Raw genomic sequence first — 13,676 nt, 5'->3', positions numbered from 1 at the left:
GATTGAATAGCTCAGCCAAAGGTTTCGCCAGGACATCGCTAGAGAACGGGAGGAAGCCGCGTCAGCCAGCAGTTCTGGGAGTAAGAGGGGGAAACCAGGCAGCCAGCCTGGCAACGAACAGAAGATAAAAAAAAAAAAGGCATGCGCGGAGGAGCAGTGGGGAGGAAGAGGGCCAGGGCTTACCTGTCACCTGCCAGCCAGCTGAGAGCGCTTTATCCGAGGGAGGGCGGCCGCAATTTAAATAGGTAACCGGGGGGGGGGGGGGCGCTTTGGGTATTCGCTCCCTAAGACACACCCTAATTTCCACCCACTTTTTGGGGGATATAAAGTGCATCTAATGGAGCGAAAAATATGGTAGCTCTGCCTCTTCCAGCTTCAGGTTGGAGTCTAGGAAGTCAGTTCCCTCAGTGAGAAGCTCCGCCCTCCCCTTTGTGATGTCATCAGTCTTTATCCTTTCCTCCTTTAAGTGACCTAAAACCCTCCCAGTCCTGAATTTCACTTTCTGTCCTTCTCTCCTTTCCACCAGCATTGCAAGAGAGAAACCCTAAGCTTCTCCCTTATAGCCAGGGAATGATCCAGATTCATTTCTAAATCCTGCAAACAGCACAAACCAAGAAGAAAATGCTTAGTGAAGCTTCTGCTCAGACAGGACATTTATTCCCAGATTCTTATTCTATGACGAATGGACTGCTCATTTCCCATCTCTGTTTATTTATCAGGATTTATTAAACGTCTTTATTAAGAGATTCATTCCAAGCAATGTACAGCAGGTACAGTTTAACCTAAAACTTAGAATTTGTTAAGAGCATAACAATAGTAATATAACCAAGTATAAACATACAGTAAATACATTAATTAGGTAAACTTGGAAATAGCAAATTAAAACCTAATAGGAGTATCATGAGACAATATCAGAAACATACACATATAACAACGTCAAAGCTCATGTCATGTCAACAGTCATGTCAACCTTCAAAATACTGAAAGGAATCGACAAAATAGAGCAGAGAAGATTATTTACATTGTCCAATTTGACACGGACTAGAGGACATGAAATGAAGCTAAGGGGGGACAGGTTCAGGACTAATGTCAGGAAGTTCTGCTTCACTCAGAGAGTGGTTGACACCTGGAATGCCCTCCCAGATGAGATTATTGCGGAATCGACCGTCCTAGGCTTCAAGAGCAAACTAGATGCATATCTCCTTAAGAGAGGCATGTAAGGATATGGTGGACTATAAATTACGACAGGTGTACACCTGCCAGGGCCTCCGCGTGTGCGGATCGCCGGACTTGATGGACCGAAGGTCTGATCCGGAGATGGCATTTCTTATGTTCTTATGTTAACGCTCCCAGAGATTCATCCGTTTCACGATTTGCTTCATCGGGGGTTAGTAATAGAGGTCTGCATGGGAACGGGGATCGTGGGAATCCCCTCATAACCCACAGGGACCCCCCTCTGGCCCATGGGACTCCCACAGGAACCCCCCTCTAGAAGCCAACGGGACTCCCACGGGGATGGAAGGCTTTGGAAGCAGGGTTCGTCCATATAATATAATGGACACGTCAGCCTTAGTAAAAGAGGGGGGTTTATAAGTTAATTACCTGAACAGAAAACAAAAAAAGGGTTCCACCAAAGAGATTCCACAAGGAAAACAGCAGCGCAAACACAAAAGAAACTGTGGAATTGATGATCCTGTGAGAAGTAATTGCTGCTTTTTATGGGGACGGGCGGGGATGGAGGTAATTCCCTTGCTGGGACGGGTGGGGATGGAGAGGGGACTGGCGGGTATGGGTGGGGACGGAGAGGATCCTGGCGGGGATGGGTGGGATTTCTGTCCCATGCAACTCTCTAGTTAGTAATAGTAACATTTCTGAAGATCAGCTGTCTTCTTCACTGACGTTTCACCTTTTGATTGGACAAGCATTGTTTTACCATCAATGACACCTCTATTGAGCTCTGCATTATAGCGAATTTCAATCTGATTGGCTTGAATAGTAATACTGGTGAAGATCAGCCGTCTTTGCCCTGCCTTTTCCTACTGATGTTTTACCTTTTGATTAGATATGCATTCCATTCATCATCGATGACATCTCCATTCAGCTCCATAATGTAGTGAGTTTCAATTTAATTGGCTTTTGGGGGTCAGCGTCCTAGTTACAAGCTGGAGGCCATTTTTTCAAACTTGTTATGAACACAAGCCAGAATTCGGCAAGTAACAAGTGATATACTGGTCTTTAAAACTTTTTGAACCTTTTCTACCTTGTGTGAGTTACATTATGTCTTGTGCCAGGTTTTCTGTTTTTTTTTTTAACATTATTTTTATAATGTCATGTCTTTTTTAGAGCGTTACAAATGGGATAGTTCCCTGTATTAAAGAAATACTACAGTGACTTTAACAACACCTGTATATCAGGATATAGAAAAACTAACTCCTGATGAAGCAAATCGTGAAACGGGTGACTCTCCGTTGGAAGTGTTAAGTGTTTCTTTCTAAAAATTTTTTTTTTTTTTGCAACTGCATTAATTGTTCACTATTTTTTGATGTTTATTGAGCACAAAAATTGAAAAATTAAATAAAAAACCAACTTTCAAGTCGAGGGAGGTGTTGTGGGATCAGTAATAATAGTCATAACCCCAGCAAGATGTGGGGTATGTTCACACATTTGGATGCTTGAGGTCCCCTGTCCTTTAGTGACACATGTGAATCCAATTTTGCTAGACATTTCTATGCTCGTATTTTTGTGGTGTTTTAGGAAAAGCCATTTTGTGTTTTTGAATTTAATTTCTTCAATATCATTTCAAAATTTGTCTGCTGGTATTTCCATAGGTGGTTTTGTTCCAGTGGGTCCAGCTGGGTTGGTGGGTGGGTTGGGGGGGGGTTAGCTTGTCTCATATGGATTGAATCATTGTTTTAAAATAGTTAGCTAGTTCTGAGGCTGTTGGAATAGAGGAGTTGTCGCCATTTGTGATGGAAAACAGGTTCAAAAGAGTCCCACACTGAAAGAGCATTAACTCAGATGGAATGCAAAACTCAATTGGTCAGGCAGCCAGTTTGCAAATCTCAGCACACTTTAAACTGCCTCTCTGATTGGAGGAGTCAGAGCAAACTGACATTGGTAGAGCCAATCAGATATTCGCTATCATGTAGCAGATAGATGACTATGTTCTCAGTGATGAGAGACAGAAGGCAGATGAGGAATTCAATGCTACCATGAATGAGTACACAAGAGCAACACTGTGTCACCTTCAAGGACTTCATAGCTAAATTTGATGCTGAGAAAGTCCCTGGCACCATGACTGCAACATGTACATAGAATAAAGCAAAAATTAATGTCCATATTCATTCTTCAAACTGGTTGTGGCAGTAGTGACAGGTCCATAGTGTGTTCCAGGAGAATACACAATACTCTGGTTCTGGCTTCATATGCATAGAAAAAGGTTGTTCAGGCTGAGGGCCTATAATAGAGGCCGACTGAATTTTGGGTTTGGTTTTGTCCCATTTGGCATCCCTTCACATTTCCACGAACATAAGAAGCCCCCTCCCAGACCCACACATACCCTACTTATGTTGCTCTCCTCCCCGAGCTCATCCATAGGCTTTTGTAGGTGCTGCTCTTAGGCTTAGCTTACCACTCTTGTGGTCATGTGGCACATTGGGGTGGGATTAATCCATCGTCACTCCTGCCCAGCCTATGTCTCCAATCAAAATGTGTGCTATGATGTTTAGTGGCAGCCAAATGAGATGACTCATAAGAAAATAAGCAGTGCCTCTGCTGGGTCAGACCAGCGGTCCATCACGCCCAGCAGTCCGCTCACGCGGCGGCCCATCAGGTCCAGATCCTGTATAGTAATCCTCTATCTATACCCCTCTATCCCCTTTTCCTTCAGGAAATCATCTAATCCCTTTTGAACTCCAATACCGTACTCTGACCTATCACACCCTCTGGAAGCGCGTTCCAGGTGTCCACCACCCTTTGGGTGAAGAAGAACTTCCTAGCATTGGTTCTGAATCTGTCATTAGAACATAAGAATTGCTATTTCCGGATCAGACCCTGGGTCCATCAAGTGCGGTGATCCGCACACGCGGAAACCCCGCCAGGTGTACCCTGGCAAAGTTTTAGTCCCCATTTCACTGTATGCTTCTCAAAGAAGATGTGCATCTAATTTACCCTTACCCATATCACTCTATGCCACTCTTAAGAAGATGTGCATCTAGTTTACCCTTAAATCCTAGAACGGTGGATTCTGCAATTACTTCTTCTAGGAGAGCATTCCAGGTCCCCTCTTAACTTTTCCGAATGCCCTCTTGTTCTTGTGACATCCAGATGCAATTTAGGGATTTAAAGCTGCATGGGCAGGAGCCCGTCTACAATAGCCAAAGCTATTTGAGAATGCTGGAAGAAGCTCTTGATTAACAGCGCTTTGTCTTATTCCATGATGTGAATTTTTAGATTGAATGCTGATTGAAGCTTCTATTACACTCATAAGAACAGCCTTACTGGTTCAAACCAATGGTCCATCAAGCCCAGTAGCCCATTCTCACAGTGGCCAATCCAGATCATTAGTACCTAGCCAAAACTCAAGGACGTGCAATATTTCAAGCTACTGATCCAGGGCAAGCAGAGGTTTCCCCAATATCTTAATTTGTCCAAAAATTTGTCCAAACCTTTGTTATAACCAGCTACATTATCTACTCTTACCACAACCTCTAGCAACACCTTCCAAAGCTTAACTAATCTCTGAGTTAAAAAATATTTCCTCCTATTGGTTTTTTGTTTTTTTTTTAAATATCATGTTTATTGAGACAAGAGACAACTGGACAACAAGAGCCAAACACGAAGCAACAAAGCATACAGGGTATCATACAGTGGCGGAATGGTACAAGAAGTATTAAAGCTCACAAAGTTACACAGACAATACCATGTAATCACGGCATGGTCAAAGTGAAATGAGTGAACAGCTCGCAATCCAGTGCCCCTCGTCCAATTTAAGTATAGAAAAACAACCTGAATCCCCAAACGATTCAATACAAGCAGACCACAGCCAAACACAACATGCTCAAACCGTGCTCAAACCCATACACTACAAGACACATCCAGACACTCACACACTCACAAACACACAATCACAGCTCTCTGCCAGAAAAAGCTGCAGTATGAACAGAATGTAAAGGAAAATCCAGGAAACCACCAAGCGGGCACATGAAAACAGAATGAAAACGAACCGAGTCCGTTTCTTGGTCCCGAAACTGCCCTGCACACACTCTGTCCCCTGATCGAATATCCGGAGGCAATTTCCTTAGGAAAGAAGGATTCACAGAAGTCCCAAAGAGATTGCCTAATCTTGTATTAGTTTACATCCAGCTTTATACCTTTTTTTTGTACAAGGGTCAGTGTAACCAATACAGGAAAAGGGGGTTGGACAAGAGAGGGCAGTGGGTGGACGAGCAGGATATGTGCTTCATTGTTTAAATCTAAAGGTGTTAAAGCTTCCCTTATCTCTCTCAACCGGTACATGGCAGTGGGGGGGTCGAACCTCCATTGTCTCCAATGCTAACTTCATTAACAAGATTAAATGGCCTTTTCCCAGAACATTAAGAGAACAATCAATCACACACACACTGTCTGTGTTTGAGCACCTCCAGCACAGACAGAGACAGAAGACTTATCCTTTCAAATGTGTCCTTTCACAGACTATAGCAACTAAACAGCCAGGTCCAAAACCTGCTGCCAGAGGGAACAAGAAGCCTTCCATTGGTCCTGTGGGCGGGCCGCATAAGTGTCTAACTCAAAACGAGCTTGCTGTTTCATCAGGGCTACCCATAGGGTGTAGGATGGTGCCTCCTCAGAAATCCAATATTTCAAGAATAAGCTTTTTCCCCACAAGAATCGCATGTGGGACAAATTTCTGAGAAGGGAAATCCAAGCCGTGCTGTTGTGGGTCATGGACATATCCCCAACAGCAGAGCAGGTGCATTCCAGGGCATCGTGCACTGCAGGAGAACAGCCAGACAACTCTTCACCGAGTCCCAGAATGTCAGTTTGAAACAAACAAAAAAGTAGTGAAGGAAAGTACCCCTATGAGTTTTACATTTAAGACATTTATCATCAGGCCATAACCCCATAACATAGTCCCCGGGTTCGAGTGAGGTAAGAGCAGTGCAAAATTTTGTATTGTATCCCTATTAGTTTTAAAAGTATTTCCCTGTATCTTCATCCAGTGTCCTAGTCTTTCTCATTTTTGACAGATTGAAAAAAAAAAAATCAATCCACTCATCCCCATTCTACTCCACTCAGGATTTTGTAGACTTCAATCATATCTCCCCTCAGCCTTCTCTTTACCAAACTGAAGAGCTCTAACTGTTTTAGTCTTTCCTCGTATGAGAGGAGTTCCATCCCCTTTACATCTTGGTCGCTCTTCTTTGAACCTTTTCTAGTGCCCCTATATCTTTCTTGAGATAAGGAGACCAGGATTGAAAGCAATACTCCAGGTGAGGTCGCACCATGAAGCGATACAGCAGCATTCTAATATTTTTAGTCTTGTTAATCATCCCTTTTTAAATAATTCCTAGAATCTTGTTTGCTTTTTTGGCCACCACCCCACACTGGTCGGAAGGTTTTATCCTATTGTTTACAACAGCCAGATATTTTTCTTTCTGAAAATCTAGATACACTGACTATATCAACCAACCCACCTTTATTCACACCTTCAAAGAAGTCAAGCAAATTGGTACGGCAAGATCTCCCTCAGCTGAACCCATTCTGACTCTGTCTCATTCAGTCGTGTTTGATTAGTCTCTTCTATGGATCCTCTGGTGTCTTTTTACATGTGAATGTTGAGTGAAGCTTTTATTACACTCAGTACATGTAAATGGTTTGTACCCTCTGTGAATCCTCTGATGTCTTTTTAGATGTGACTGTTGAGTGAAGCTTTGATTACACTCAGTACATGCATGTGGTCTGTACCCGGTGTGGATCATTTTGTGACATTTTAGAACTGAAAGGCGAGTGAAGCTTTTATTACACTCAGAACATGTAAATGGTTTGTACCCTGTGTGGATCATCTGGTGTTTTTTTAGATCTGAAAGGCGAGTGAAGATTTTATTACACTCAGAACATGTAAATGGTTTGTGTCCCTGTGTGGATCATCTGGTGTTTTTTTAGATCTGAAAGGCGAGTGAAGCTTTTATTACACTCAGAACATGTAAATGGTTTGTGCCCTGTGTGGATCATTTGGTGTTTTTTTAAATCTGAAAGGTGAGAGAAGCTTTTATTACACTCAGTACATGTATGTGGTTTGTACCCTGTGTGGATCATTTTGTGACTTTTTAGATTTGAGAGTCGTGTGAAGCTTTTATTACACTCAGTACATATATATGGTTTGTGCCCTGTGTGAATCATCTGGTGTCTTTTTAGATCTGAAAGGTGAGTGAAGCTTTTATTACACTCAGAACATGTAAATGGTTTGTCTCCTGTGTGGTTCTTCTGGTGAATTTTTAGACCTCTAAGGCAAGTGAAGCTTTTATTGCACTCGGTACATGTAAAAAATGCTTTGTATCCTGTGTGGATCATTTTGTGATTTTTTAAATTTGAGAGCCGTGTGAAGCTTTTATTACACTCAGTACATGTAAATGCTTTGTGCCCTGTGTGCATCATCTGGTGTTTTTTTAGATCTGAAAAGTGAATGAAGCTTTTAGTACACTCAGTACATGTAAATGGTTTGTACCCTGTGTGGATCATTTGGTGCCTTTTTAGAAGTGAAAGCTGAGTGAAACTATGATTACACTCAGTACATGTATGTGGTTTGTACCCGGTGTGGATCATTTTGTGACTTTTTAGAACTGAAAGGCGAGTGAAGCTTTTATTACACTCAGAACATGTAAATGGTTTGAGCCCTGTGTGGATCATCTGGTGATTTTTTAGAACTGAGAGGTGAGTGAAGTTTTTATTACACTCAGAACATGTAAATGGTTTGTACCCTGTGTGGATCATCTGGTGTTTTTTTAGATCTGAAAGGCGAGTGAAGCTTTTATTACACTCAGAACATGTAAATGGTTTGTGCCCTGTGTGGATCATTTGGTGTTTTTTTAGATCTGAAAGGTAAGGGAAGCTTTTATTACACTCAGAACATGTAAATGGTTTGTCTCCTGTGTGGTTCTTCTGGTGAATTTTTAGACCTCTAAGGCAAGTGAAGCTTTTATTACACTCAGTACATGTATGTGGTTTGTACCCCGTGTGGATCATTTTGTGACTTTTTAGGTTTGAAAGCCGAGTGAAGCTTTTATTACACTCAGTACATATATATGGTTTGTGCCCTGTGTGGATCATCTGGTGTCTTTTTAGATCTGAAAGGTGAGTGAAGCTTTTATTACACACAGTACATTTATATGGTTTATCTCCTGTGTGGTTCCTCTGGTGAATTTTTAGATTTGAATGCTGAATGAAGCTTTTATTACACTCAGTACATGTAAATGGTTTGTCTCCTGTGTGTATCCTCTGCTGAATTTTTAGAGTTTTAAGCCCAGTTAAACTTTTATTAAATTCACTACCTGTAAATATTTTCTCATTTTTATGATCCCTTTTCTGCATACGGAGTTCTTTCTGGTGTTTTTCTCCTTTACTCTTGCCCTGGAGGAAAGCAGAAGTCACTTTATCTCTATTATTAATTTGGAAGGGTCTCTCTGCTAGGTGTTTCTTGTCCTCAGGGATGTTACTGAGCTCTCTGTCATTTCTCTCACACCTAATGACTCCATCCGTTGTGTCTCCTTCAGGGTGTCTCTGTTCCTTTGATTCCTGCTTACAATTATTTGTGTTAATCTTCTCAGGTCTCTGGGAAATATCCACACTGACATTTTCTGACTGTGTTTGGATTTGTTCCATTTTTACCGGATCTTCTCCTCGATTCTTTATTCTCTTCCATTTGTGTCGGATCTGATGATCTGTTAGATATAAACAGAAGGTATTTCTCATGAGTTAGAAAACAGCAGTTAGACCTGTATATAATGAGAGAAAGATAGGTTGTATCACACCAGGAGTTTCCATGTGTGGATTGAGAATCAGTCAGTTTCCTATTTGCAAACCATTTTTTCAAGCATTTTATCTCCAGACAGTGCAAGTTGTGAGCTGTTCCTTGAAAATGGCAGTGTGGAGAGTTAAGGGAGACAATTTTGTAAAGGTGCCAAAAATCTGAGTGCTCGACCTGTAATGTATTGATTTTGCGTGTAGGTATAGGAATTGTCTATAACCCACTTGTGCCCCACCTATCTGCACATCATCCCTTCGTACCTATCTGGAATAGCTCTTAGGCCTTCTTATGCTAAGGTATATTTCAGTTGATAATTGCCTTTTAGAACTCTTTTGACAGCAATGTATGATTTAAAGCTTGATTGTATTTCTGAATTGATTGAATTTGTGCTCTATCCCTGTTTATAACAGGGACGATTAATGATGTTGTTTAGACATGTCTATGCTATATGTGGTAATCGCAGGGAAACAAGATTTTTTTGTATGTAATATGGAAATCGCATAGTTGTATGCGGTATATATATTTTTAAATAAATAAATATAAATAAGGCAGGGGTGTCAAATGTCGGTCCTCGAGGGCCGCAATCCAGTCAGGTTTTCAGGATTTCCCCAATGAATATGCATTATATCTATTGGCATACAATGAAAGCAGTGCATGCAAATAGATTTCACGCCTATTCATTGGGAAAATCCTGAAAACCCGACTGGATTGCGGCCCTCGAGGACCGACATTTGACACCCCTGCCTTAAGGAATAGCACTTAAGTGCATTTCGAAGAAATAATAATAATATAACAGTTTATATACCACAGGACCATGAACATAAGAACATAAGCAATGCCTCCACTGGGTCAGACCCGAGGTCCATCGTGCCCAGCAGTCCGCTCACGTGGCGGACCAACAGGTCCAGGACCTGCGCAGTAGCCCCCTATCTATACCCCTCTATCCCTTTCTTCAGCAGGAAATTGTCCAATCCTTTCTTGAACTCCAGTACCGTACTCTATCCTATTACGTCCTCTGGAAGTGCATTCCAGGTGTCCACCACACGCTGGATAAAGAAAAACTTCTTAGCATTTGTTTTGAATCTATCCCCTTCCAATTTTTCCGAATGCCCTCTTGTTCTTATATGTTTTGAAAGTTTGAAGAATCTATCCCTCTCTACTTTCTCTATGCCCTTCATGATCTTGTAGGTCTCTATCATGTTCTATGTGGTTTACAATAATTAGAAGATGTTACAGATTGAATGGATTTAACAATGTTCTGCCGGTTAACATTGATTGAAAGATGCTACAAGTTGAGTGGATTTAACAAAGTTAGAAACTAGTGATTAATAACTCTCGGGATGAGGTTAGCTGCTTAAGTACTTACTTTAGGAACAGATATGTTTTTAGGCGTTTCCTAAATTCCCCATAAGTAGTAAGCAATTGTTCTAGATCTTTACCCTATAATGCTGCCTGGTGTGAGAGGAGATGTTGATGTCTTTTGAATTTACATCCTCTAACTGGAGGGGAGACAAAATTTGAGTATGAACTTCTTTTATGTCTGTTGGCTGAGAAAGAGAAAAGGTCATTTATGTATTTAGGGACTAAACCGAATAGTACCTTGTAACAGAAACAACCAAACTTGAACTTCACACCTGCTGCATTGGCAGCCAATGCAGAAGTCGGTAGGAAGGTGTAACATGGTTGAACTTCTTCAACCTGAGGATCAGACTGATCGCTGTATTTTGCATTAATTGTAGTCGCCGTGTATTCTTCAGGGAAATTGCCAAGTAGGCAATGTTACAGTAATCAAGTTGACTCGGTATGAGGGATTGTACCTGAATTCTAAATGATGACACATCAAAATATGCTCTAATGGACCGAAGCTTCCAGAGAGTGAAAAAACCCTTTCTGATTACGGAGTCCACCTGGTCTTTCATAGTTAGGCTCTGGTCCAGTGTTACACCCAGTATCTTCATAGTAGATTGAATAGGATAACTAATTTAGGGAAAATGGTGGCTTCTATTCAGGAGTCCAAATCAGGATTAACATTGGAGCAGATTACAACATTATTATCGGGAGACAAGACTTTTGGATGGACAAGCTTTACACTGGCAGCCGACTGGGATGATTTAACCAAGTCCCACAAAAGTTCAATCAGAATTGCATTCAGCCATACACAAAGGATTCCATGAGGCTTACAGATCAACAAAGATTTATGGAAAATACGCACTATGTAGAACAATGGAATAGAGTTATATCTCAGTGATCTTTAGATTTAATGCTACTGACAGTAGAAGCTTTACAACCAATAATTTCTGAACAAAGGGTTGAGATGGAGGATAAATAATATAAAAGGGACGCTAGATGATACTAATTTTAATGACTAACACAGGACCTATGAAGACATATTCTTTTCAACATATTCATAGGGGATCTGACTCAAGGGCTTCAAGGTAAAATAACACTATTCGCCGATGACGCCAAACTATGTAATATAGTAAGTGAATGCAGTTTAAAGAATTATATGGCGCAGGACCTGCTTACATTGCAAAGTTGGTCCTCAACCTGGCAGCTAGGCTTCAATGCTAAGAAATGTAAGGTCATGCACCTCGGAAGCGGAAATCCATGCAGGACGTACTTCTTGAACGGAGAAACTTTAACTAGGACTTCAGCAGAACGAGATTTAGGAGTAATCATCAGTGCAGACATGAAAACTGCCAATCAAGTGGAGAAGGCTTCATCTAAGGCAAGGCAGATATTGGGTTGTATCAATAGAAGTTTCGTCACCCAAAAGCCTGAAGTCATAATGCCGTTGTACAGGGCCATGGTGAGACCTCATCTGGAGTACTGTGTGCAATTCTGGAGGCCACATTACAGTAAAGATGTGCGCAGAATTGAATCGGTTCAACGGACGGCCACCAGGATGATCTCGGGGCTCAAGGGTCTCTCGTATGAAGTGAGACTGAACAAATTGCAGCTCTACACTCTTGAGGAACGTAGGGAGAGGGGAGACATGATCGAAACATTTAAGTACTTCACGGGACGTGTCGAAGTGGAAGATGATATTTTCTTTCTCAAGGGACCCTCGGCCACAAGAGGGCACCCGCTCAAACTCAGGGGCGGAAAATTTCATGGCGACACCAGAAAGTATTTCTTCACAGAGAGAGTGGTTGATCATTGGAACAAGCTTCCAGTGCAGGTGATCGAGGCAGACAGCGTGCCAGACTTTAAGAATAAATGGGATACCCGTGTGGGATCCCTACGAGGGTCAGGATAAGGAAATTGGGTCATTAGGGCATAGACAGGGGGTGGGTAAGCAGAGTGGGCAGACTTGATGGGCTGTAGCCCTTTTCTGCCGTCATCTTCTATGTTTCTATGTTTCTATGACATTATTGAAAAATATCGAGGGGGAACCATGGATGTTAAAAATTACAAAATTTAAGCAAGGTCTGTTTGATTAAGCAAGGTCTGTTTTGTTTACCTCTGGATGAACAAAACCAAATCAAATAAGAAAAAACGGGTCGGGTCAAAGAAACATGTGGCTTTTAAAAATTTCATCCAGTGACACATCGGGTGAAGATCATTCTGAATATGCGTCATTGGATGCAACTACAGTGACCCCCCTCTGGATTACCCGATAGCACAGTTACTTACCGTAACAGTTGATATCCAGAGACAGCAGGAAGCTATTCTCACATGTGGGTGATGTCATCCACGGAGCCCGGATGTGGACAGCCTCGCAAGCAGACTTGTTTGTAGAAAACTTAGAAGTTTCAAGTCTTCCGCACCGCTCATGCGTGAGTACCTTCCCGCCCAGCACAGGGCGCTTCTCCTCAGTTCAGAGAGCTAGCAGAGAAGCCCACCAGGGGAGGTGGGAGGGTTGTGAGAATAGCTGCCTGCTGTCCCTGGATAACAATTGTTATGGTAAGTAACTGTGCTTTATCTCAGGACAAAGGAACGGCACTAATGTAAATGTTGATACTACAATTAAGGTTTCTCCACTAATCACATTGGAAAGTTACTAACGTTTCTCAGAATGCCACACCAGACAGCAGTGTGGTAGCATATCCTCACCGGAACAATTATTTGTAACTTAATGTGAACTTTATATTTTTCATATAGTGATACTATTTCTATAACTTATAATTTGTTAAAGCTGATATATGCTATAAAGAATAACTTATCTTTTTTGCACCGGGTCTGTTTCATTCCCCACCAACGCATTTCAGATGTTTCCTCAGGGTCGGGGACATGATTCACTAAAAAAAGGAGAACCCCGTTAGTTCAATGAACCGGTGTCCGACAGTACTTACAAACAACTATATGCTAATATAAATACCAGACTTATCCGGAATACAGCATAATGCTAATCCTGATTGAAAGTCCAAGGCTGTAAAATGGCCACGGTGTATAGTGGAGTATTTAAAGCAGCCTCCCCCTAACATGTGACCCATGATGTCACAAGAACCAGCTGAACCAAAGTGTCATTAATTATCTAACCCTGAGTAGATTGTCAGAAAAAGTAAATTGTCAGAAAAAGTAAACAACGGGGCAAAGGACAGAGAATTAAAGTGCTGAAGTCAGCCAATCACTAGTAAGATTTAATCCATGGGGATTCATGGTGTTTAAAGAGAACATCCATCGTAGTTCTCTGTCCTTTGCCCCGTTG

General features: G+C 41.7%; 1 protein-coding gene across 1 annotated transcript in view; it reads right to left on the bottom strand.

The window, feature by feature from the left end:
- Positions 1-3,098: 3,098 nt before the first annotated feature.
- LOC117354964 (zinc finger protein 479-like) overlaps positions 3,099-13,676 on the bottom strand; it is a 108,466-nt gene continuing 97,888 nt past the window's right edge. Inside the window, exons 7-10 of the mRNA XM_033932923.1 lie at positions 8,550-8,939; positions 7,785-7,925; positions 7,539-7,673; positions 3,099-3,298 (exon numbers count right to left, since the gene is read on the bottom strand). Of these exons, the coding sequence (XP_033788814.1) occupies positions 3,099-3,298; positions 7,539-7,673; positions 7,785-7,925; positions 8,550-8,939 (866 nt within the window). The remainder of the gene's footprint in view (positions 3,299-7,538; positions 7,674-7,784; positions 7,926-8,549; positions 8,940-13,676) is intronic.

The sequence above is a fragment of the Geotrypetes seraphini genome, chromosome 2 (assembly GCF_902459505.1).
Source record: "Geotrypetes seraphini chromosome 2, aGeoSer1.1, whole genome shotgun sequence".
Lineage (NCBI taxonomy): Eukaryota > Metazoa > Chordata > Amphibia > Gymnophiona > Dermophiidae > Geotrypetes > Geotrypetes seraphini.
Note: the sequence above shows the minus strand (reverse complement) of the source record. Positions and strands in the feature narration are given on the sequence as shown.